The following is a 26,852-nucleotide window of genomic DNA, read 5'->3' as shown; positions in this document are numbered from 1 at the left end:
AACAAAAATGCTGTGTGGGAAAGGCTAAGATGTGCTTTATGAATAAATGTCACCTATTGTTGGCCATTGGACCACACACTCTGTCTGTTCTGTTGTATGTGTGTGTGCGTGTGTACACAGTTTGGTGGCCCTTCAGTCTGCTGAATGTTGGGTGCATGTCAGACTCTAGACAGAGAAAGTAGCTGATAATCTACAGAATCATAGGACGGTATTACAGACCTAAAAGGCTTTATTCTCTGTATCAGTCATAGCGATCGGTTTACAGAGATCCGGAGAGCTGGAAATAAAGTGTTATTTTTTTATCTCATGATATTTTTTTCTTACTGGAGCCAATCACCACTTTGGGTATGCTATATTTTATTGATTTAGGATAATACGCCATACAGAACTGTGTTGACACTGGCATTAGAGCCTGGCAGGCTTCTCTTTCAGTGTCACTGATGCATTGGGAGCAGTGGTATATTTACCTTGGGTGCTGCCCTAGGCCCAGGGCATGTAACCAGTAATCCCAAATTTAACTGGTATTTTGATGATTCAGAGCGAAGTTGTAAATACCTAGAGACAGGTTGTTCCCCTTCTTCTGTATGAGAGCGATCACAGTTTCACAAAACTGAAATGTCCCCCTCTGTCCCATTTAATTAATATTTAACCTTGCTTTTTTTCCTCTTTATTTTAACCTCAGGAGATCCGTGTACAGTCTCTTCCCAGCTGGAGCTGGAAGAAGCTTTCCGCCTGTATGAATTAAATAAAGATTCGGAACTACTCATTCATGGTAATAGTTCTATCAACAATTATATACTGGGGCTTTCCCAGTGGTAAAAATAAGGTGCTTTAATTCTATGTAAAGTACCGTATTTCCTCGATTTATAAGAGAATTTTTTCTGAAAAAAATAATCTGAAAAACGACCTTGTTTTACACCCAGACCTCAGATCCGACTAAGCCTAGGGGCTTGTCACTCACTCTCTCCAAAGCTCTCATTCGATGTCTCTTATCTTCTCCATCGACTGCTTCAGTGTCTCCTTTTTCTGTAGCTCTGCTAATTCTCTTGCCTCTTCTTGTCCTTTTTCAGCCGCTTCTCTGGTATCAGCCCCGTTATCCAGGTACTTCTGCAACAGGGGGAGTCGCCACACATACCCTCTCTCCTGATTGGATGAAAGGAGAGAGGCTGTCCCCACGGTGCACACCTTGGCTCCACCCATTTGCAGAAATACTCCAAGAGGCCAGAATATTGCAGTGGCTCATTTTGTGTTTGGGCCTTTTTTTTTTCTTCATTAAGATCTGAAGTCTGGGGGGTCGTTTTTAAAATCTAGCAAACAGGATAGATTTCTGAGGAAATTTTACTTTCTATGAGCCGTGAGTAGGGATAACGGATATTACCTAAGAAGAAACATTAGTTGAGTTTGATGTCTTTTATTGGGTTGACACAGAAATAAGATGTAAAGTTACATAACGTTTCAACAGATCTCTGATGCCCCAAAGCCTATGTGAATATATATCTTTTCTATGTTGGCCCATTAAAAGGTATCTACTATGTGAGGTTTAGCAATTTTTTTTTTTTATTGATAGAATTGCCATTTGCCCAGTGTTTTGTCAGCAGGCTGATAAATTTAACCCTTAGCAGTGCAAATGTACAGAACAGTAGAGGGTAAATTAGCAGTCCATCACTATGATCAAGTGCTATTCTTATTTTTCTTGTTTTATATAGTGCTGTCGTATTCCACAGTGCTCTAGAATAAATCTACAGTTACAAAATTGTATCCACCTTCTTATTTCCATGCCCACACCCAGAAGCTCTTAACTCATTTAGAAATGTAGATTTTCATGTTTGGGAAAGGAAGAGGACTTCAGGACATTTTGTTTCTAACTCTATATACCAGTGTTTTCTGTATGTACTGAGATATATTATATACTGCCCTGGGTAAAGTAAAGATGATCTTGTCTATACTTTGCACTGGCCAGATTACTTGGATATGCATAGATCAAAAGAACTAGACCTTTTGGCTTATATTTCAGTGTCACTGTATTAGTTAAATGCACTTACAAATCTTCTGGGTTTTCCCTTTTTCCTTCATTTCTATTTATTCCGTGCCAATGTCTTATCCATGTATAAAAGTGCTCTTTAGCAAAAAAATCCTGGAAATGTGAGTAGTACACTCTGTTTCATTAAGGCTACGATTACATGTATTTGCAGTATTCCCTTGTACACCAGAGAGGCCTGGCATGCCTTGCCCTGGAGAGGACAGTAAGTATATTTTATTGCACTTATACCGTGTCATTTTCATATTTCTCTAGAGCTACATACTGCTTCTTTTCTTAATCAAAATAATCAATTGCGTAATAAACTGGGTTGGCCAAAATAAGTTCTAGGGCTCCATACACATAGGATCTTCCAGTATCCAGAAGTAGAGGGTTTCTGCTCCCTTCACCCCCACCTAGACTCTTACTGTCCGCATTGTTGGGTGGAAAGGAATACCTTCACATTACAGACACTCTTTCTCCTGGAAGAAACCATGTGTTCAAAGTGTTGGCATTTCTTCCTTTTTTTTAGTGCTTTATATAACTCCCTAGAACGTAAAGAAAGATTGTCTACGATTTTCTTCTCCTAGAAACATTTGGCAACCCCAAGGCTAGAATACTATTTGCAAAGCTAGAATGAACATAAATAGCTGTGTCATTAATACAAGCCTGACAGCTAGCATATGTTTATTCCACACCACACGATACATTATAAAGACTGTTTTATTATGGCATATTGCAAAACCAGAGCACCCTCTACACACAGATACAATTATAAGTAAACTATTAAGGCAAACGCTTGAAAAATTGGTACTGCTGGATCCTTTTCAGAGAAAAAATCTTGCAATTAAAAAAATATTCTAATTCACAAGCACCTTAAAGCATAACATCTGTTATTTTAGTAAAAAGATGTAGTTTTTATGTATCAAGGCAATTGAATCTGTCCACGTAACGGCTTTCGTCAGCTGTGAGAACCCCCCATTAGGACTTCTGACACACAGAAAATATCTAGTGAGTTTAAATCCCCTCTCTCCTCCTTTGCATCGGGGGAAAAGATAGAAACTACTTTGTTCAGAGAACCAGTTGGCATCTGATTCTTCAATCTAACGTTCAGCAGTACCAGCTTTATACGCCTTCACTCTACAGAGGCCAGGCGATCATGTCCAAGGCATCCAGTTGAAGGAGCTGTCAACTAAGCTTTCTGCGAGTGAATTAAGGACAATACACAACCAGATCACACCCTGAATTCTCTTATATATCCGTGATCTATGTGCGTATGGTGGGGGCTGGAGACAGGACTATAAATCCATTAACTGTAAGCTGCAGGTTCCTAAGGAGTGACTCAAACTTGTTACCGTAGAGTGTGGCTATCATGCTATAGTTGTACCAATTGTCAACAAACTATGGCTGTCAGGATAGGATGATCTTTGTCAAAGCTGGAGACACGCTAGACTGCTAATTACCCAATGGATTTCTCACTCCCTCGCATAATGCCAGTATCACATAAAGTCACACAGTGACAAGAAAATCAGTCATTTTGTCCTTTAATCTATACCTCTAGTTCTTCTAGTTCCTCTTGTATGTTTGTTTTTTTCTAGTTGTGCATTCACTTAAAATCTGATGAGGTATCCTAATTCTTGAATTGTAGAGTCTATCTATCGACGCGGGGCTCGAAGGTGGCGAAAGCTGTACTGTGCAAATGGTCACACTTTCCAAGCCAAAAGATTTAACAGGGTAAGCAAAACATGCTAATGGGAAAGTTGTCGCCTCTAAGGGGAGCAGAACCTTCCAGCACTGACATGTTAGCCAGATGTGTTAGTGATCATATGTAACGTGTATATGTGGAAATCCAGAGATGCTGTCCACAGAAAAATCTGTTTAATATTATTATAGTAGCTGGCAGTCTCATTCTGCTCACAGTGATGTACCCTAAACCTTATGATTCCTGTACTGATCCCAGAGACGAAGGCTTTGATGCCTTTTAGTGGACCGCTGTTTTAGAGTAAGATGTCGGGTCACACGACCTTGCAAGGCCTCAGATGTCCATTACTCTGACCTAATAACATCTAAAGGAAGAACCTTTTAGGTTCTGGAAGCTCTGAAGTCACATCCACTTCTAGAAGCAGAAGGGATTGAAAGGGGTGCAGTGACACACCTTGTTGCCCCTCGCCCATAGGGCTGGTAGCTTAAACATATTATTCTATGAATGATGGCCAATTAAACGGTATCCTAAATATGGTTTAGATGACCACCATTTCAGCTATTTTAATTCATTTTAAATACCTAAACATAAATAATCTGCAATTAACCAATGTTAGTGTGCAGGAAATATATCTATATTGATCTGGAAGCTATTACAATATACCATGTGCTCAATGGAACATAAAAATATCCATGGTAATGTAATTTAAGCTATTCCTAGTGTTTCAGTATCGGCATACTAGGAAGCATTGGAAGTATTGGGCATCGGTGAAAGTTGTACTGCAGACAATGAGTATTGTGTAGGGATTGCCTGTGTGGGTGGCTGTATAACCGACAATCTGCCGGGATGGAAATGTTTGCGTTTGTGTTAACTCTCTGTTTAATACCTTTCAGCGAGCACATTGTGCCATCTGCACAGATCGGATCTGGGGGCTGGGAAGACAGGGCTATAAATGCATCAACTGTAAGCTCCTGGTTCATAAGAAATGCCACAAACTTGTTACCATAGAGTGTGGACGTCACACTATAGTTGTAAGTAGCGATTGTCACTACAGTATGTATGTCTGGCTGATCTTTCGCACTAGCTGGCTGTGTACACTATACTACATTGCATTAATTGGGGCGCTGGATTTCTCACTTGCTCCTCACATCTTTGGTGCAATCTGTGAACCAAGTAATGAAAGGAAACTACATCTAAAATTAGCACGGCAAACTTTGCATTCTTCCAATGGTCTTTTCTTTTCATTGAATTCTATTATTTAGTCTTATACTTCTTTGTGTTGGAGGTAAATAATCACACATTTGTAATCCATGATGCCAGGGTTGGAGGGGAGGGAGGCATGATTTTAATTTACCACTTTTGATGGTGTTTGGTGGGCACGCGTATGACACATGCTAGATTTGGATGATGTGCCTGCTATGGGGTTCCTCTGTTTATCACACAGAGAACTGGTAGGACCTGTTCGTCAAATCTTTAAAATATTCAGCCCTTTGTAACTGAAAACTTAAAGGGACACTCTTTCAGCCCCACCAACGAGGATAGTAAAAAAAAAAACGTTTAGGAGAAGCTGCAGTGCCCCCCCCCCCCATTGTCTGATTTACATCGTGTCCTGCCCTCCAGCCAAGGAGCTGGAGGGCAGGACACGATGAAAAATTCATATAGGACATTCGGCTGAATCCCTACATACATTTGCAGTGCATTCAAGTGCATATAATGGCTGAAGTGTCATTCAACCTGCCATTAACATAACCTTAAGTTGTAGAGATTTATTGCATGTCCCCTTGTTGAGCACTAGTTCAATTTGTACTATCAAAAATGAAATGTTATAAATGCCTGATTATGTATATATATATATATATATATATATATATATATATATATATATATTCCATCTATTTGCTGTGAACCAGCAGTGTTTCTTCTCCATGGGGAAAATCGGCTGATAACAGTATACAAATACAGGGTGTGTGTCTGATATCGCACTTATTCAGCCCTCGGATATAACGACATCTGCATTTAGGATTGTGAAAAATCCAGCATCGTGTGATGTAACCTGTGCAATAGCTGGAGGGAATAAACATCTAACATACCTTTTTTATGTTTATCAGGTGTATAAAAGCAACACGTATAGACCTATACACTAGAGTATACTTATTTAAGTTCACATTAAATTGGACCTTATCTTGTTATACCTTTTAGTGACAGCCCCTCAATGGTCTCCTCCAATTCAGCTCCAAAAGCACATGCTGAAAATACATTGTAGAACATGCAGTCATATTTCCAAAATCATTTTAAACAGACTACAAACATGTGAAGCGTTAAAGTGTGTAAAAATAAATTGTTTATTTTTGCAGGAACCAATACTCCATATGGAACAATCAGGAATTCATCCAGAACACAACACTCCAGGTACAAACATCTAAGTAGTCTTTAATGGTGGGAATGTGTAGTTCACAGAAGCTGCGGTTAAACTGGGTTTTTCCCGGCGTATAGTGGCAGTACCGTTGGGTTTGCTCTCTTCCCCGGGACAAACACTAAAAAAGATAGAAGGGGTTAAGCTCCACCCCCCCCTTACCCTATAACTGCACATACCGGCGACCAGCAGTCAGTTCTTTTTTGTCCCGCAGGGACGAGCACTGGGGATTCTGCTCCATTCTTCTGCCTCAGCAGCTTGGATCCAGATCGGCCGGCACACGGGTTGTGTCCGGTGAAAGGGGGTTCCTGCAAGTCCGTTCGCTCCCCGGGTGGGAGCTCGGCTGATCTTTGCAGCACCGCGTTACAGAGTGAATCTGTAGCGGTGATTTGTTTCAAGCAGGGGAGGAGCATGCGCAGTACGGTGGAACGCACGCCCGGGTGGCTATGCGTTCCACTGATGATCCGGCCGTGCTACAGCGCATGCGCGGCTCGGATCATCCGATTTTGGCGCCAAATTCAAAATTGGCTGCCTATTTTATGCTGTGCAAACCTGTCTGACCACAAGAGTGTGTGTCAGGACAGGTTTCCGTGTTGTCTGAACCCCCCACACGGTTTTTGGTGATCTTTTTGATACGCCAAAAAATATGTTAACCTTCATCTCCAGAGAAGGATAAAGTGCCTTCGGCTCCTCCCTGAAAGGCTTCATGCATGTCTAAACAGTTGGCTTGCCTTGAATGTACCTACTCTCCCAACGGCTACAGGAGGAGATGTGCCGGCAGTGTTTAGCAGATATCCGGGCAAAAGAGAAACAGAAGGATATGCTGTCCTTTCTATCCTGGTTCCAGGATAATTTGTCTCAAACATTTCAAGCATTTAAGGAGGCTGCCAAACCAAGGGTGCACGACAATCGAAGTTCATCCACATCAGAGTTGTCGTCTGGGGAATGTTCGCGTTCATCTATGGATGTGTCCAGTTCTGAAGGTTCAGAGTCGGAATCCGGTTTTCCTTCGCAAAAACTGGGGAAATTTGTTACAGGAGTAAACCAGATATGGTTGAATCCAGAAGCTAAGAAAAAGGGTTTTCCAATTTTGCCTCACCTAATGGAATTTGCACAGCGTGAGGGGAAACATCCAAGTGATGTGTGCTTGTTTCTAGACACTTTTAAACATATTTTCAAGCTTTAAGATGACATCATGTGGGGAGAGCTTCCTAAGGGTGATGTCCAGATTGCTCAGTTGTCTAAGAAAACTACGTTGCCGATCGGAGAGGTTTCCGGCCTAAAAGATACCATGGACATAGGAGCAGAGACCGCTAATAGCAGAATCTTCCAAGGTCATCAAAGCAAAGCAACATCAGCTGGAGCAGCAGTAGCGAGAGCTCAAGGCTTATGGCTCCAGAAATTGAAAGCCACATTCTGGAGGATGCAGATAAGGATCTTTTTCACAACTTTTGGAGAATTTGAAGCTTTGTAATGAATTCTTGATGTCTAGCCTACATGGAACCGCAGGTATCCCTATTATAGGCAGAGATATTCCACGGCAGCGTGATCCTCACCGTAGGATAGATCTTTCTTTCAGAAACATAAAGATTCCAGATTTTTCCCTTAACAGCTAGACAAGATAGGGCAAGACGGTTCTGTCAAAGTGGGAGGTCGCCTTCAGACTACCAGCCATGGATCCGTCAGATTATATCAGAAGGCTACACCATAAAATTTTGCAGGTCTCCATGCAATTGTTTCCTAGTATCCTCTTACCCAGCGTTGAACAAGTATGCAGCGTTTATTATAGCAGCATCTACACTCCTCGAGCAGGGAGTTATAGAAAACGTTTCAAAGATACAGGTTCCTGGTCCCATAGCCGGGGCACTCTTCATCCTGTACCGGATCTGAAGTCCATCAACAAATATATTCCATATCAACACTTCCGTGTGGAAACCATCTCTTCGGTTACTCAAATGATTCAGAGAGAAGATTATGGGGCTTCCATAGACCTACAGGACGCTTACCTGCAGGTTCCAATAGCAGTAGAGTCAAGGAGATTTCTGAGATTTGCAGTGAAGACAAGCAAAGGTTTCCATCATTTTCGGTTCAAGGCGCTACCCTTCGGCCTATCAATTGCTCCAAGAGTCTTCACCAAGATTCTCACTCCGTTGGCGGCAGAACTGAGATTGAGGGGAATAGCTGTGGTTCCATATCTGGACGACTGGCTGATAAAAGCTTCATCCGCTGCACAACTTTTAACAGCTCTTCAAGTGATGATCACTCTTCTCAATGTACACGGCTGGCTTCTGAATGTAGCCAATTCACGCTTAACCCGACCACAGAGATCAAGTTTCTGGGGTTTCAGGTAAACTCAAGATCTCTACGCCTCTATCTTCCAATAGTCAAGGCCATACGCATTCGGCTAAGTGTCGCCGAGCTACAAGCGTATCCTCTCTGCTCTATCAGAAGGGTAATGAGCAGCTTGGGAGTTATGACTTCCACCATGCCGGCGATAGCCTGGGCACAGGCAAGAATGAGGCCTCTGCTATGGCACGTTCTGTCACACTGGTCCGGGACCGACGAGGATCTAGACAAGTACATTCTGATATCTCAGGTTGTACTTCAACGACTAGAGTGGTGGAAGGTCAAAAGAAATTTGACAAGCGGACTGTCCTTCCAGCCTAAGCAGTGGCTGATAGTTACCATGGACGCATCCCAGACTGGTTGGGGAGCTCATTTCCAATTTCACACAGCACAAGGGAAGTGGTCAGTGCAGGAAGCGAGTCAATCGACAAACTTCAGGGAACTAAATGCCGTCTTCAAGGCTTAAGTACTCTTCAAACCGTGGATATTGAGCATCCCAGTGAAGATTCAATCCGACAACGCCACAACGCTAGCCTATATTAACAGACAAGGAGGTATGAGAGTAACCAGTCTCCAAAGTTTATGCACAAAAATCATGCTATGGGCACATGAAAATCTATCTCGGCGGTCCACATCAGAAGTCAGAACAATGTACTGGCAGAAACAGATGTTCTCAAGCAGATTGGTCCCTTCATCCGCCTATTTTTCAAGGGTTGGTGGCAATAGTAGACCTGCCGGAAGTGGATCTCATGGCGACAAGACTGAATCGGAAAGTCCCTCTTTTTGCCTCTCTATACAGAATGGTTTTCCCTCCTTTTTTTGGGATGGTCTGGAGATCAAGTGGCGATTCAACCTGGCATACATCTTTCCTCCGGTGTCTATGATTCCTCGAGTCTTGCTCAAAGTCAAGATGGACAAGAAAAGAGTACTGGCAGTTATCCCGTTCTGGCCAAACCAGAGCTGGTTTTCCCACCTTTGCCAGCTTTCGGTAACATATGGGGACCTTCCGTTGTTCGCAGACGTTTTGGAGACAAAGGGAATTCCACTCCACATCCTTCAAATGTTCAGATTGACGGCTTGGTTGCTGCAAGGCTGATCATGAAATATCAAGGTATAGACCCAGTTATGACTACTCTCCTCTTGGGGTCAGTAAATCTCTCTACATCAAGATTTTATCTAAGAACCTGGAGGAAATTTCTTGAATGGTGTCAGTCTCAAGGCCTGCAGTCTTCTCCTCCACCCATTCCGGTCATTCTGCGTGTTTTACATGTGGGATTTAAAGCGGGCCTCAAGGTTGCATCATTTAAAAGGGCAGATGTCTGCTGTTCGTCATTTTCTGCTACTCAATCTGGCGTTGGATCATTTCATTCGGAGATTTTTTGTTTTTAAGGCCATCACGATTAGAGACCTCCTGTTACATCGCTTTTTCCACCGTGAGATCTTACCGTTCTACTCAAGGCTCTATGCTCGACTCCGTTTGAGCTTCTCCAAAAGGTTTCACTTATATTCCTCTCCCTGAAGACAGCATTTTTAGTAGCTGTCACATCGGTACGACGGATTGAGGAACTCCAGGCTCTCTCAGCCTCAAAAGGTTTTTTCTCATCTTTCATCAGGACGACGTACTTATGTATCCTAGGCCGTCATTCCTGCCTAAAGTCTTATCTCAAGCTACTATTAGCCAACCTGTAGTCCTGCCAACGTTTTCTCCAAACCCGATGACACCAGAAGAAAGTGACTGGCACTGTCTAGATGTTAAGAGAGCTCTTACCATATACTTGGGGCGTACCGCTTCCATTTCGCTCATCTGCCCATCTGTTCCTTTAGTTCCATGTAAGATCTTCAGGTCAAGCTGTATCTAAATCTACCCTGGCCAGATGGCTTCCATGCCATCCGGCTGGCATATGACTCCTGTGGTGCGACTATTCCTCCTCCGATTAAGGCTCACTCCACACGATCCTTCTGTCTCTTGGGCCTCCAGGTCTTCAGTCTCTCCGGAGAAGATTTGTGAAGCAGCAGCGTGATCCTCATGGAACACTTTCATTAAACATTGCAGACTGGACATTTCCTCTGCTTCGGCAGCTGAGTTTGGACGTCAAGTCCTGCACGCTGTTCAGATCTAACTCCCTCCCTTTTTGGGGGGGATCTTGCTATATCCCAACGGTACTGCCACTATACGCCGGGAAAAACAGTAATTTTACTCACCGTAAATTCTCTTTTCCCAAGTATAGTGGCAGTACAGGTTTCCCTCCCTAATTTCGTTATAAGATAATGTTTTTCCATCCTTTGGTCCTCTTGTTATTAACTGACTGCTGGTCGCCGGTATGTGCAGTTATAGGGTAAGGGGGGGGTGGAGCTTAACCCCTTCTATCTTTTTTAGTGTTTGTCCCGGGGAAGAGAGCAAACCCAACGGTACTGCCACTATACTTGGGAAAAGAGAATTTACGGTGAGTAAAATTACTGTTTTCTGGTTAAAGGGACAGAATAATGTTCAGGACATCCTCACTCAAAAAAACAAAATGCATATTGAAGTACCTTATGAATACTTTCATATGCATTCTTTAAAAATAAAAATGAAGGAACCTATCTTAGATAGAAGCTGCAGCTCCCCTGCTGGTGGTCTGATTATAGCCACTGATTGTTTGCATGAAGCAGCCAATCAGTAGCAGGCATGTTCTCCGGCGCCAGGGCTGCCTGGAGGTAGGTATATCACACGGCAGGAGATGTGACGGGCAAATGCATCTCGAGGACTTCTGCAGAATCCATCATGAATGATACAGAATGATAATTTAAAGGGTTTATCAAGTTGGCCATCAAGTGCATAATGTGGCTGGAGTGTCCCTTTAAATATCATTCGATTTTCACTGACCCTAAGCTTTGTAATTTCATTGAATTATGCCCAAACTAAGTAAAATATGTTCCTGTTTTATATTCCGGCAACCCTGAACATTTTTCCCATCTGAATGTAAAACCACGCAGCAATCAAATAAGAACAAATATCGACAATGTCTTAGAGCATTGTAGTAAATCCACTTTTCATTCTGTAAGTGTGAACGAAGCCTGAACGCTTTGAGATTTCAATTTGTAAAGCGTTTATTGTAGAACAGATGGGCATAGCTGGAACAGAATTCCTTCTTTTGAAGTATAAAATGGAACCGGTTAATGTCATTCAACATATCGATCTTTAAGTTTGTTTAGAAGGATTGTGTTACTAAAACAGATACATTTGCGTTCATTCAGCTATTTTACTTTTTTTATATTTTATTTGCAGATTTATCTTACCGGCCCAAAAGCCAGGACAGTTTGGACCAACTTGGTGAAGAGAAAGAGGTAAAGTTCCTTAACGTTCTTGGCGCTATTTGCAGCCTTGGAACTTGCTAATCGTATAATATATATTCGTGTGTATGTATGTATAGGTGTGTGTGTGTGTGTGTGTGTGTATATATATATATATATATATATATATATATATGTGTATACATACCCATATGTGTGAGGGTGTTTTCACATCTGAATTTTAAGGCCCGCTGTGTTCCTTCACATTGCTACATGCGCCCGTAAAGCATGTCAGGCTGGAGTTTTATTTTTGCTTAAGTTCTGCCGGCCGACGGGTTCCCTCCAGAGTTGTGTAATGTTTCCAGGAAAGTAAAACATTTGTTGGACTCGCAAGTAGCATCTTGGCCAGTGACTGTGTGAGCTATTGGTTCTACGGAGTAAAGTCATCTACACATTGATTCCCGCACACGCACATTGAGTCCTGTCACTGACCATCATTAGACGTTTGGCAGGGTTGAGAAAGAACTACAAGAAGCTGTTCGGTAAAGATACGATCGGACAGCTCTAACAAAGCAGCCTTTCCAGATCACATCTGCCCGCAGAGAAGCGCAGCCTGACACCACTAGCGGCGCCGGTGACAGAAGATAATGAGGTGTATTCACCAACTGACGAACTGACGTTTCCACTCGGGCATCACTATGTATAATGAAGGGCCGGTCTCACTAAGTGTCTCCAGCTAGAAGGTCTGAACTGGCACCGCACAATGTAAAGCTATTGTAGGGAAATTAATTGAAAGTGACGAAATTAACTTAACGTTTTGCAAGACTGACTCAGCTCCCAGATCGGCGCGAAACGCGTTAGGTGGCTTTCTTCATGCCTCCGATGTGAGATGTTAAGGCCTGAATGCCGTGCTCTTTATTAGCAACTTGCCTTATTAACTGGAAACATCCAGTGTAAATATGAATACACGTGACAGACTGACAAACCGCAAACCTCTCAACTATAGCCCTAGAAGTGGATCTCTTTCCAGTGCCTTTTGGGCTATTCACAATTACCCACTTTCTGGATAATTGGCATAGGGCAAGATCGTAAACAAAACGTTTACAAGCTTACACTTCGTACCAAGTTCTAAACTAATTCCAACTTTATATGGAGAGAATTCAGAGTTTAAAACGTATTTAGGGGATTCTTCATTAACCAAGCTAATAGCTAGCTGGCTGGTTGATTTAAATGTCAGTTGTTCAGAACACTAGGTTGACTTTCATTATACTTCTAGGGTTAGAATGATGAAAAGTCCAGAACTCTTATGTGACGATTGACATAGTGACGATTCTGATTTTTTTGGGTGGTGGAGCTCCTTGTACTGAAAGGCTGGAGTCCCCTTTATCTTTTATGTTCTTCTGCAAATATGACCATTATTTATACATCGTCTTTTCTATAGTTCAGTCTCCCAGATGTACCTGGTCTGTTACCTCATTACCCATGTCTCTTGTTAGATTATTTTTTAAACTTTAAAATTAAGCTAAATATAGAATCAAAGGGGCAGAGTGAATGGCCCTTCAGTAGAGGTAGAACACGTTCATATAGTAAGGTTGGAGGTCACTTTAGCTTAGTGTATTTTCACCTCTTTAAAGGGTCATGTCTAGAACATAAACATTTGTCTAGAAGGACTGTTATCTCCTTTCCTACACAGCAGCGTGCATTCTCGGCCTCACAAGTTGTTTAGGAAATACTATTAATGGACACTTTGATATTTCCGGTGAGTATGGGAGAGACTGAATTTAAGGGGAATGACTGTGGAAGATGCTATAGTAAAAAAAAAATGTCTTTAAATCGTTCCTACGTATTCCAGCGGCTTAAATTTACCATTTCAACTGTAAATATCCCTAAACCAGAAGAGACGGCGGGCTGATCAATGTGCCCCAGGAGTAATAAACCTTCTAATTGAAGTCTGATGTAATCATACTCTTGCTAATCTTCTCAGTACAAACATATATGCCTAGCCGCAATACCGTGATTGGGCATACATAGTCAGAGAGAATAACGGATCTGAATCTGCAAAAGAGCAAACGCTACTCATACGCATTAATTTCATAAATGAACAGGGAGCGGGTGGAAATTTCTTACCAGCATGTTACGAGAGAGAGGACCTTTGAGATAGGCACACATCTTGGGACTGTCTCTTACTATACTTAAGACAGGTGGCATACACATATATGTGTGAAAAACACTGAATCCTGCTAATTACCATGGTTCTGGTCGCCATTTCCCTTACTCTGATACCAGTCACCTGGGGTACCAAAGCTTGCCCATCTCTCATGTGATTGAGGTGCGAGGACAATAACAGAAGGTCTACATATTGGGCTTCTAAATAAAGCAAACGTTATTTATGATATGAAGATCTACGGCTATAGCGAGGAATTCCTTTTACCTTCGTACCAGTTACATGGTCGTTTAATTCTAGAAAGAAGGTAATGTCCACCGGGGCCTCCTGCTGCGTGCAAAGCTCTTCTATCCAGCTGACTGAATGCAGTAGATATTGATTGCCGAAGCATGCCATTGTCTAATGCCGTCAAACTTTCTACAGGAACACTTTTTTCATGTCATTATTCCTGAATCCAATGTCCCATTTTCTCCGGCAGCTTGGACGCAAACTCAATAGCCGGAGCGCTGCTTTTCAGACACATTAATAGGAAAGCGTCTTCATTCATTTCTTTGAACTGTCCCCTTTTGTAGGCAACGAACAGCACGGAGAGCGGCAAGTCCCCCTCCAGCTTGGGCCTGCAGGACTTTGATCTGCTGCGCGTCATCGGAAGGGGCAGTTACGCTAAAGTTCTTCTGGTGCGGCTGAAGAAAACCGAACGCATATATGCCATGAAAGTGGTTAAAAAGGAGCTGGTTAACGATGATGAGGCAAGTGCCAATGTTAACATTTAGCGTGTCCTACACTCCTTGATGTGGCTGTCTAGCCTAGAATAGTGCAAATGTAGCCTCATGGCTTTAGCGGGAGGGCAACTCCCATCAATCTTAGCCATGAACAGTCAAGCAGTGGTTTAAATATTTTCATTTGGCTCATACTTTTTCATATTGTTAGGATAGATGGTATATGTTGTCCATTTAATTCTTTAAAAGTTTGAGTGGTAGCTCTTTGGTATAAAATTTTAATTATTTTTTATTATAATTTATATTACATAAAATATATGAAATGTGTTTTAGCATTGCAGTCTGTATCATGTGTATGCACGCTGATCCCCCTTTTCTGCTGCTTGTAACTACTGACCTCTTCAACAGCTCCCCATTTATAATGTGCTTCTCAAGGAGATGGTGTGTGTGTATGTATGTGTATATATATATCATCTAACCAGGCAACTGTCTCCACACCGCGAGAGCCTTCATGGTAATCAATACAGCTATATAATACAGCTAGATAGAATATGCTATATAGCGGCACATTTTGACTATAGGCATATTTACATGGCTTTGTTACACTCATGTGCATGTGACACCTTTTCTGTTCTGTGTTTATATAGAAATATTTGTATTATACAAGTATGATTTATTTTTATTTTTAATCGGGTTTCTGTCATCCCAGCTTAAAAGTTTCGATCTTGTTTTTAAATAGGGGTGACATATTGTCAATTATGGAACAACAGTACGGAAGGTGTTGTATAGCAGAGCCTTTTTATCTGCTTCACAGCGTGATTACACCTTTTGGAATGTTTTTTTTAGTGTACACTAAAACATCTCCCTGCAATGCAGTTACAGCTATATATTTATATATATATTTCCCGCACGCCTAGGCAGAAACGGGCTTTTATATTTAACGTTCGTCTTTCACGTTTTTTTTACCAGGTAGTCCTAGTTCTGGTAACAGATGCCTTTTTAATTGGCATTTATAGATGTCCAAGTAATGAACCCACTGATCGGTCCTCCACAAAAGCATTCAAGTGGCTCTTCATAGAGTGACGTCAACCCCAACAGGAGTTTAGTTCCAGAATAATACAACTTGTCTAATTAGCCCTCTAATAGCTCAAAATAGCATAAGAATAAAATTTGGAGCACCTCAGCCGGCACATTTAAATTAAATCAGGCAAACAGGCCTGCCTGTGATAGCATATATCCTGCCGTTCAGTGATGAGGGCCCCGCTGTTATCTTATAAATGATGCTGTAATGTGATAGTGGTTTTTTTGCTATCTTTTCCATGATTCTTCTGGAAATGGTAAACACGGATTTTTCCAGATTTCTAAATGTGATAAAAATGATATATTTCTTCAAGATGCCAGGTGTTGAATTTTCATGGCCTGCGCCTGTGAATCTTTACTCGGTTCTTCGTTCTAACTTCTGCCTTTCCCCCTCCTCTTGATGTGTAGGATATTGATTGGGTTCAGACAGAGAAGCATGTGTTTGAACAGGCTTCAAACCACCCATTCCTTGTTGGATTACACTCTTGCTTCCAAACAGAAAGCAGGTAAGATTTACTGCTTAGTATGGATTTTTTACTTTTGTCCATGATGACCTACCAACTTGAAAGAACAGCGATATCTTGTCTGTCGATGGGTCCCTAGGTTGCTGGATCAGACTTTATACAAAGTTGGCTAGTTTAGATGAAACATGACACAAATGCTCAACATTTTCAAGATATTCACATTTTATCGACCACATAGACAAACCAAGGTCCGGGAAGGCCTCTTCATGTACCTAGAGAAGCTAATTATTTCTACATTTTGTTAACGCAGTGAAAACAGATTCTACAGGGACTTACAAATGGAGTTATACAAAGTAATGCCATATTTAACCTGTTCACTATCCTATGGATGTACAGCCAACGAAAGGTGTGGCAAGATTACCCTCAGGACGTACTTGTATGTCTCACTTTTTCACAGTGGCAGGGACACCAGGCTGTTTATTGACTCCCAGCCTTCAATTGCTCCCCTGCTGGCTGATTGCGCTTACTGCCATCAGCAATGCAAGGCTTATGGAGCTCTGCTTGCTCATCACATTGTGATCAGAGCAAAAACAACATTTCTCCTTTTTCCCACAAAGGTTTATATAAAAAAAAAAAAATAAAACAGTGAACTGGCATGCATAAGATGGGGCCTCTATCCATATTGCACTGATAACCATGCAGAAAAGAAGAATTTTTTTTTTTTTAATGACATCCCATTGCCCTAGCACTAAATGTAAAATTTATAAACCCCTCACCCCCGTTCACTACCCCCAAACCCCTTAACAAGAAGTATCAAAATACTACCCTATAGGGTTATATGTAATGGATGGATGTGTCCCTCCAGAACTTCTTTCTATGTTTTCAAATTAAAGATATATTTTGTGTATAATTTGTGTGGGTACATCAAACAGAGAAAATGGGAATCTTAATTAAACCAACAATGGGGGAAAAATGGGTTACGTAGGGTGCTAAACACCTTGCTAGGGAAAGGGTTAAACAAACAGCCCCACTCCCCAGAGCTTACAGTATGTGGCGTCAAAATGACACTGTCTGCACTCACATCTTATAAATGTCAAACGTAGCTCTAAGTGAGGGCGATGTGATGGAGGCAGATATGTCGGAGCTGGAAGAATACCGTTAAAAAATGGAACAATCGGTATGAATAATAATAAAATCATCAACGTTTTCAGCGCTGGATTCAGCTTTGATTGCATCTCCGATGCGACAGTTTCGCTGTCAGTAGCCAGCCCTGCCCTAACAGGCATAGTAAATCATTTTGTGTTTAGTGGGATTACCGTCATCGGGTGATAGATGGGGTGTTGTGTGATGGTGATACCGTGCCGCGGGTCTACATTCATCCTTCCCTCCTTTTTTTTTTTTGTCTTTCAGGCTGTTTTTTGTCATTGAATATGTCAACGGTGGGGACCTGATGTTCCACATGCAACGTCAAAGAAAACTTCCAGAGGAGCACGCAAGGTCTGTTTTAATTGGGAGCTGCGCAAATAACAAGCTGCCTTTATTAATGTTGGTTTAGTAAGGCGCTTCATCCGTTTCATTCCCGCACTCTGCCTGTGAAATTACGAAATGATTGAAATGGAAATGGCATCGTGATAAAAGAATCCATTCGGAGTAACGAAGCTCGTTTGATAGGGAGATACTTTGTAGCATGCAAACCACAGGATTTATTCGGCAAATATGTCACGCGTTGGTTGTTAACACACGGTGCTTCTGTGTAATAGACTTGTGATTTTCTGCCCCTAGGTTTTATTCTGCAGAAATCAGTCTGGCATTAAACTACCTTCACGAGCGGGGGATTATTTATAGGGATTTAAAGCTGGACAACGTCTTATTGGATTCTGAAGGCCACATAAAGCTTACCGACTATGGCATGTGCAAGGTGAGGAAATGCTTTATGCCTCCTGTCAACTCTACTGCTTTTCGGACCCTTCAATTCCGACAACGTAATAAAGAAAATGCCCTCCTTTATCAAGTGTACGCGTTCAAATCAAAAAGAAATTGACACCTACATTACTGCGTCCAAAATTAAGATTTCAATAACCAAGCACTGTGTTTTCGTGTATCCCAATGTATCAAGGTTTTTTTCTGAGTTTCTTGGGAACAGTGAAAAATCTTAACTTTTCAAATGGACCCCTGGTGTTGTATGGCCCCCGACATTGTTTTTCTTAATTCTCTCAATGCAAGATGGTGGACAGTGTGTCAAAAACCACAACTATCTGGAGTTTTGTCCATTTCAGATATACTATAACCAAGCCACACTGAAATCCTTAATTCAAATATTATTGATGAAAAAATATTTGGTTAACTTCTTATTGTTCCCTGCTACATACTAGAAAATATAAACGTTCCATAAAACGTATTATTTAGAAGAAAAAAGGCATTTTGCCTATGTGTTAGTGTGTGGATATTATATAAATATATATATCATATGTACTATTAGTCGAGGACTTCCCAGAGATATACTATTTATGCCCAGTAGGGAAGTTGCTGATTACTCAGACTTTTTTTCCCCAAAGTTTATATTCATTCATTTATGCGCTGTATGGGTTTATGGGGAAATCTTCATGATTGCCATGCAGTCTACTGCAATGAAAGGTCGCAACGAATCGATGTAACATATTGGGTCTTGTCCAGCTAAATATGTTATGGGAATGCTCAGAACGTTAAGGCTTCTCAATGTAATGGTTTTTGTTTGTTTTATTTGTTTTTCAGGAAGGGCTGCGGCCAGGAGATACAACCAGCACGTTCTGTGGGACACCAAATTATATAGCTCCAGAAATCTTGCGAGGGGAAGATTATGGTAATCATCCAGTCTGGCTCTTTGTAGTTTTAATGCCCTCATGGCTACAGGCATGTTCTGCGGAGTTCTGCCATAGATAAAAGTCCATCAGCACTCTAATGTTCTCTTGTGTTTATTACATACACGGCATACAATTATTTCAAAGCAGATAAAATGAACACAGCTAACGGGAATCTGTATTCCAGCTCCACGTGTGAAATTTAGACGTGTTATTGCTGTTGTTTAGTTGATGATGGCAAAGAGTTCATGTTTATTAAGGCATATCTCTCCTTTGTTGTCAAAGCGGAATGAATCTGCTCTTTAGACTGGTGTTTTTAGTGATTTGCTTTTCTGTGTGATGAAGGTTTCAGTGTGGACTGGTGGGCTCTGGGGGTCCTGATGTTCGAAATGATGGCTGGAAGGTCTCCATTTGATATTGTTGGCAGCACGGATAATCCTGACCAAAACACAGAGGATTTTCTTTTCCAAGGTAACGATTCTCCGTTTTTCCGGAGGAGTAATCTCTCGTACAATATGTAGTTCGCTAAGCCGCACTGCATACAGAAATGCTACTGCGTTTGGTTTCAATACTAATTCTGAGGGGAAAAAATCACAATTTTATATATATATATATATATATATATATGTGTATGTGTGTGTGTGTGTGTATATATATATATATATATATATGTGTATATGTAAATGTGTGTTTTCTACTCACCCATTGGTATTGATTCGGTGGATGATTTGTGGTTGTGCAGTGTTGTTGACCCATTGGATTTGAATATTATATTTTTTACCAATTATTTTTCTAAAATTGTGTATGTAGAAATACTTTGATTACATTTTGTTTTTATTCTCTAGTTATTCTGGAAAAGCAAATCCGTATTCCAAGATCTCTTTCTGTTAAAGCAGCCAGTGTATTAAAGAGCTTTCTTAACAAGGTAAGCGGCAGAACGTGTTTTGTTTTCTTGTAATGTCTGTTTATCGCATGCTGCAGATATGCTTTATTGCAATGTTTTTTATTATAGATAATTTGTTAAAAATTTGTTGTTGTTAAACCTTTTAGGAACCCAAAGACCGCCTTGGCTGTCATCCACAGACAGGATTTGCTGACATTCAGAATCACCAGTTTTTCCGAAATGTTGACTGGGACCATGTGAGTAACGTTGCCTATCATTATTATTACTTATTGTTTTATATAGCGCTGTCAGATTCCGCAGAGCTGTACAAAGGGTAGACAGGACATAACAAGTTATATATAAAATAACAAGATGGCATACGGTAACAGGTGAGGAGGGCCCTGCTCAAATGAGCTTACGATCTAAAGGTTGCACAATTAGTGACTCTTAACCACTGTGTGACATGGGCCAATCCTAGACCTGTCAATATAAAACCTCACATGATACATTAATGTTCCCACAAATCCCACAAAATCCCAATATTCCCAGCTTAATCATCGGCTGTGTCCTTTGAGGTACAAGGGCTATAACTCAATCTACAAACTACTGGTTTAATGTGCCGTGCTATACCCAGTGCTTATACGGCAGTTCTCTGCTTACGTGAATGCCCCCTGTTGCTCCCTTAGTTACCATATTGTTTGCCCCAGTGATTCTGGATGCTTCACCCCAACAGTTTCTTCTAAGCCCTCGTGCTGTAGGATATGAGGGAGCAACAGGGATGTCCTCCATCACCGCGGGATAGAGCTGTTTGGACATCCATGGAACCCAAAGAGCTCCATTTCCATTATTCTAATTACAGGTTGATAAATGTATTTGTTTATTATACGGCTCTCGCTGAACAAGGTGACCTTGTTTTCTGCTCCTGAAATGTCAGGCCATAAATTACCGGGAAATAAAGCCTAACACCCACCCTCATTAATTGAAGCATGAGGCCTCCTCGTTCTTTGCGATGTCCCGGTGGCCACACAAAAACCCTGCGACTTCTTATATGACGGTTTCTTCTATTTCTTTGTTTCAGATGGAGCAAAAGCAAGTCGTTCCGCCCTTTAAGCCCAACATATGCGGGGAATTCGGATTGGATAACTTCGACGCGCAGTTCACGAATGAGCCTGTCCAGCTCACTCCCGATGATGAGTATGTCATCTTATGTTTTAACAAGTGTGATTTTTCCAGAGTTTTTCCTGCTTTTATTTTTAAGCGTGGATGCTGGGGATGTGTTCTGGAGAGTCATTACCATAAGGTGACAAGCCAGGCTTGTGTATCGGGATTTCATTAACATTTAGATGTGTTGCTGCGTGACTCTTGGTGATGACATGTAGTGTATTAGTTAAAGGGACATTAAAATGATTCGGTTTTAAATACCATAGAGTTGTTCTCGGATCAATTTATATCTATATATTGTCATGTCATGGTAGCCTTTAAAAATTGCTTGTGTGTGCGCATGCATACAAAGTATACCCCTCTGCCATTAGAGACTTTATTTAACTGCTTGCCATAATCCATAGAATCCTGTTGGGTAAACGTCTTATGAAAATATATGGGCCTTGACTTCTGCATCATTACGTTGCAGATGGCTCACATTTTAGATAACAATCTTTAATGAGAATGGTCCTTTCCCAGGGGTTGCACGAGCTGCCTCGGAATTAAGGCATATCTTATGGGGACATCAGGTTTAGGACTAATCAGATCATGGGAAAACCTTTGTTTTCTGTACAGTGGACTTCGAGTGGCCAAGGTGTCTTGGTCTCCTTCCACTTTGGTCATTTTTTCCAGACATTCTTCCAGGGCAAGGTCCCCATGCGTCATGTTGGCAAAGTTATTAATAACCATCGGTGCCTGGTGTCCAGAACCGTTTTTGCAGAATTTTGTATGTTTTAGTTATAGTATTTTAGGGCACCTTTTATACAGTTCAAGAAATTCTGACATTCTAGAAAAAACATTAATATAATGGGGTTGCTGAAACTAAAAGATGCGACTTGGCCTAAAATCAATCAGAAAATCTAATATTCCCCCCCCCCCCGATGAATTGAAAACACAACGTTAACCTTGACGTACTGACACCTCACATCTACGGATCTGCTTTTGTTCTAAAAGCACAATCCTATATCCCAGAATATCCTTTACACATCAATCTATAGCGTGATTCTTTCTTATAAAACCTGACGATCGCCATTGCGTTTGATCCTGGTAACAGGCCCCCTACGTGGGGAGATTATTAACCGTTTAACTCTTTGAGTTTGTGGCTCATTAAAGGTATTCATCATTTTTTTCCCTTTTCTTACTTTAAACAGTGATGTTGTGAGGAAGATTGACCAGTCTGAATTTGAAGGCTTTGAATATATCAACCCTCTCTTGATGTCTGCCGAGGAGTGCGTATGATTCATTGCACATTGACCGAGCCGGCGACGGGGTCATTCCACCGCACGGTTGTCTGTTCTTCAATACCATCCAGGAATTCACACCGTTCCATACTGTTCTGCCGCTGCGTCTTAATGTATATCTGCCATTCATCCGAATCAATGAAAGGGGATCTGTTTGATGCCTGGACCTACTACTGTTAAACACATGCCTTTTTATGATTGTAACTATATTAGCAGGAGGAGGCTGTTGAGCGGCTGCTGTATGTAGATGTACAAGAAGTTGTGCGGCTATCGGGGAACAGGCCAAAACACATTCATTTTTATTTTCCATTTTATTTTGGGTAAGACCACGGTTTGTTTTCTAACCCTTTAGTAAAGCATCATCATTTACTTGAGCGATCGGAGTAGCTTTGGGTGCCTTGGGTTTGGGTAAAGTGTCTCTCTGTATAACAGGAGTGCCCTTTAGTCTCACGGGTCAGCCTTAGTAAGCCGCATGTGCTAATTTAACAAAACACCGTCATGTTTGGAGCATGCGGGACGGATAGTGAGATATACAGATTTCAGTGGTACCCAGTTTTCCAGTCCAGACAAAGAATGGACGTATGCTTTTTTAAAAAAATTTACTTTTTCTCCACCAGGAGGGCTTTCATATAAATGAGCAATGTGTCGTCGATGTGCCGATGCATGCTGGCGATGAGTTTTTGTCTGTGCCGGCTATACACTGCATGACTTCCCAGGCTTGCCTTGTAAGCTAAAAGAACCCGAAATCTCCCCGTAATGTGCACAGTAGGGTATTTCTGGCGCGCACGCAATGCCTGCAGCACCACTGCTTATTAATCCTCAAATCCCAGTTGTTTACAGCTGTGAAATGAGTCAATTTGGAAACACTAGAGCTTCGTGCCATAACACAATGGAAATGGAACGGCGTTTAACGGCCACGTTAACCCCTACCCGCTAAATAAACCCGTATGCGTGTTTTTGGGTTTTTTTCTTTTTTTGCTCGTCTTTAATAACCTTTGTAGGCGGTTGCGCACTACCCCTTCTGTTCTCAAGGGTTCAAAGCAATTACGGTAACATTGGACGGTGGAATGCAGCAAAGGAATGAACTATATTGACTTTATTTTCTTCCTTCAGCCCAAAACGCAGTATATTTAAATATATCCCTTTCTAGTACAGTTAGCACATTCACAGCCAAAGAGACTGCTTTCCTCGGAGCGTTAATGTGTTGCAAAGACACGCTGGTGTCACATGATGTTCAGCTGGCGGAGCACATGCCTGGAACACGGGTTATTTACCTGGCATTTGCGCCTTAAAAATGTTTATTTTATTTACAGGCTGTTTGGTACACCTTAAAAAAAAGACATTGTGTTTCTACCATGTAAAAAAATGCCACTATTTTCCTCTATATGAAAAAAAATTGAATGCTACTGATTCACCGTATGGTCAGACACACAGCGACGATAACCGGAGAGGGACATCCATCGCCTGGCTGGATGAGGGTTTTGGGAGTTGTAAATGATTGCTGTTTGCCTGACCTTTATAACAATTATACTAGAGATAAAACCCCTGCGGCATATCTCCCTCAATGTATAAATGTACCCTAGAAAATAAGATACCTATGGCTTCCTAAGGTGTTTGTCGGGGGGGGTGGGGGGTGGATTTTTTCCATCGTTGATGAACTTGCTGCTTTAGAAGCCGTCATATTTCCAGCAGACGTGTTAATGAGTTTCCCTAAATAAGTGTCACGGTTCCTTGACAGAGAGTGGCATACTAACTATAATAATGCAACATTAATAAGCATGTTTCATTATGCTTTTTCAATCTCGATTGGCCACAACGGTATAACCAGGGCAGAAACATGAAAGAGACGCAGCCTCCGTGTAACTTGGCGATGAGAGCCGCCATTATAACGCATCGCCACGTATTCTACCTGGTTGTGTTTAATGGGCGGTCACACGGCACGCGCCCGTTATAAAAGCGAGCCTTTATGCTCATCTGTTGCCCACTTTATAGTCGTTCTATATGTTCTAATATGTATAAGCCCTTACACTGCATCTATTAAGTAGGGTAGTCTGTATAATATGTCTGATAATGTTACACGGCTTCAAGGGTTAATTTAGCATACATCGAGGAGGGATAGGGCCGCACATGCTATCTATAAAGGCCAGGGCGTCAAATATTTCATTTCAGCCGTTAACGTTATACTGTAGATAGCTTTGTGTCACTGAGCACAAGAATAATCCACTGGATCTTTATCTGTAAGCAGCCAGGAGTCTCGAAACCGCAGGCAATCACCAGCCGGTGCCTGTCCTGTTATTCCTCTTTAGAATGGATATAAGTTACTTGTTTTATTCTTTTGTGGTTTTTTTTTTTGCTATTTTAAGTGTCTCTATCTGTAGGGTCTTTCGTATTATTATTTTTGTGGGCTATGTTTATATGCTTTTTTTTTTATATACTGGTTACTTTGCACAAATACTTTTTTTTTATTTTTTATATGTTTGATGATTTATCTTACATTGCGGTTCCAGATTCACTAAGATGCTTGTACTTATGTCCGCCTTAATGTCTGTGCTAGAAAGCAACGAGGAAGGGTGGTGTTCATGAGTAAAGGATCATTCATGGAACACAGAACCTTAGCAGCCCAGAGCCGGCTGTGATAAGGAAGAACGCTTCGTTAACCATTTCTCCTCTGTACAATACGCATGCCTTTAATTGGATCGGAACCAAGTATTGCAATCAGTGTATTTATAAAGTGGAAATAATACAACATGACTGTGGTATGTCAATGGGTCATTTTATGTAAATTATATACTTTTAGCCAGTGCCAATAAACTTTTTACATGGTACATTTGCCTTTTATATGCTGAGTTTTATCTTGTATTGCACATTTAGGCAGCCGCTTCCTGATGATATGGTCAATTTATGTTTTTTATTTTAATGTTACAAAGTTGATATTACTATTCAGATGCTTACCAAGATTCAATGTTCAAACACTAGAAAGCTCTTTCTCTACAAAAGGTTTGACCCTTTTATTACATGCTTTAAAAACGTGACCTCTTGTATAGTTTAAAAGAATAAATTCTTAAGAATCAAAAAAGAATGTGATGCCAATGGGTAGGAGAGAGAGCAAGCAGGAATGAGTATCAATTTATTATATATATTATGTACCATTGTCATAATGAGTTCATTCACAAAGCTCACTGATCCATGTTTAATTTTTTTTCATTTTAATAACATGTTTATATGAACATTGATGCGATCAGTAGAACATATTTGACATCGGCATACTTGTAAATAGTTTGTTATTGCAGCGTGAGTAGCTGGGAGTAGATAGTGTGCTCTTTAATTTTTTGTTGTTTAACCTTTGAGTGTCCGGTGGTAATTTAGCCTTTACTCACACTCTGTGCCACATGCACATTATTTGCGTTTAGTGACATTTCGTATATAAAGGGATCGCTTACTATGTGATTTTTCGTTTTATGGATTAAAAGTTATATTTTACAATACTTCAGGGTTCTTTTCAAGTTCTCTCTCCTCTTTTTTGGTTTTGGTGTGATGTATTTCTGTTCATTTGTCTATTGCATGGGACAGGCATCAGGATTGTGGCTTCGTGAGTGTGTGTATGTATAATATATATAATATATATAAATATATTAGAAGAATGAACTGAACCCTAGGTTAAGGAGTCACATGAAGCCATAGTAGAAAGCATGGTCTGCAAGATAATGTGACAGGAGACCCAAAAGCATCACCTTAAGAGAAAATGGCAAGAAGTGATGGCTTTGAGTGCTCGGAGTCAGGAAGCATTTAATCATTGTGAACCTGGGGCAATTTTTCTACCTTTACTACAGTTCTATTTGGAAGAGAACCTTATAAATGTAATCTTAATCTTACACTTTTCTTTTTTAATTTTTTTAGGAGTGGTTAAGCTATTCATGGATGTATAGTTAAAGGAAATCTGCTCATCAAATGACATAATAATAATACTACTACAAATGCAAAAACGCCTGCCAAAGCATTATTTCCCTTATGTCTAAGTAGCTGTGAAACCAGATATACAATGTTTCCTGAAAGGCCAAACCCCTCTTAGTGAATGTAGCATATGGATGTAGATTGCGCATGATACCCGTGTTAGTGGCAAGACACAGTGTAGACATCCACACAACGCAGATTACATACCATGATTATACTAGAGAGTCAAAATATCAACAAACATTTCCACCCTATTCACTCCGGTGCACCTGTTTATGTAAATTAAAGCTCAGATGACCCTCATCATCATCATTGTGGCACATAAAGTGCATATTTCCCTTTTTTTTTTTTCCTTCTTAATGTTTTTACATGTTTATATATAGCAAAAAAGTTAGCCCAAAGAACAGGAACTCTCTGATCTTATGCAAAAATACCCTTAAATTACTGTGACATACAAAAAGTGGTGGTCAATGTTCCAGCGAAACCATTTCAGCTGTGTGTGTGTGTGTGTGTGTGTGTGTGTGTATATATATGTATAATATACTGATATATATATATATAT

The 26,852-nt window shown here is 40.9% G+C and overlaps 1 protein-coding gene across 1 annotated transcript in view; it reads left to right on the top strand.

Annotated features, from left to right (window-relative positions):
* Nucleotides 1–22,931, top strand: part of PRKCI (protein kinase C iota) — a 33,912-nt gene extending 10,981 nt beyond the window's left edge. The window contains exons 3-18 of the mRNA XM_053459910.1: nt 683–772; nt 2,193–2,243; nt 3,666–3,751; nt 4,613–4,750; nt 6,074–6,128; nt 11,747–11,805; nt 14,488–14,664; nt 16,123–16,220; nt 17,589–17,675; nt 17,961–18,096; nt 18,930–19,017; nt 19,361–19,486; nt 19,861–19,940; nt 20,066–20,155; nt 20,977–21,092; nt 22,250–22,931. Of these exons, the coding sequence (XP_053315885.1) occupies nt 683–772; nt 2,193–2,243; nt 3,666–3,751; nt 4,613–4,750; nt 6,074–6,128; nt 11,747–11,805; nt 14,488–14,664; nt 16,123–16,220; nt 17,589–17,675; nt 17,961–18,096; nt 18,930–19,017; nt 19,361–19,486; nt 19,861–19,940; nt 20,066–20,155; nt 20,977–21,092; nt 22,250–22,337 (1,565 nt within the window). The 3' untranslated portion in view covers nt 22,338–22,931. The remainder of the gene's footprint in view (nt 1–682; nt 773–2,192; nt 2,244–3,665; nt 3,752–4,612; nt 4,751–6,073; nt 6,129–11,746; nt 11,806–14,487; nt 14,665–16,122; nt 16,221–17,588; nt 17,676–17,960; nt 18,097–18,929; nt 19,018–19,360; nt 19,487–19,860; nt 19,941–20,065; nt 20,156–20,976; nt 21,093–22,249) is intronic.
* The last annotated feature ends 3,921 nt before the right edge of the window (nt 22,932–26,852 follow it).

Source organism: Spea bombifrons, chromosome 3 (genome assembly GCF_027358695.1).
Source record: "Spea bombifrons isolate aSpeBom1 chromosome 3, aSpeBom1.2.pri, whole genome shotgun sequence".
Taxonomy (NCBI): Eukaryota; Metazoa; Chordata; class Amphibia; order Anura; family Pelobatidae; genus Spea; species Spea bombifrons.
Note: the sequence above shows the minus strand (reverse complement) of the source record. Positions and strands in the feature narration are given on the sequence as shown.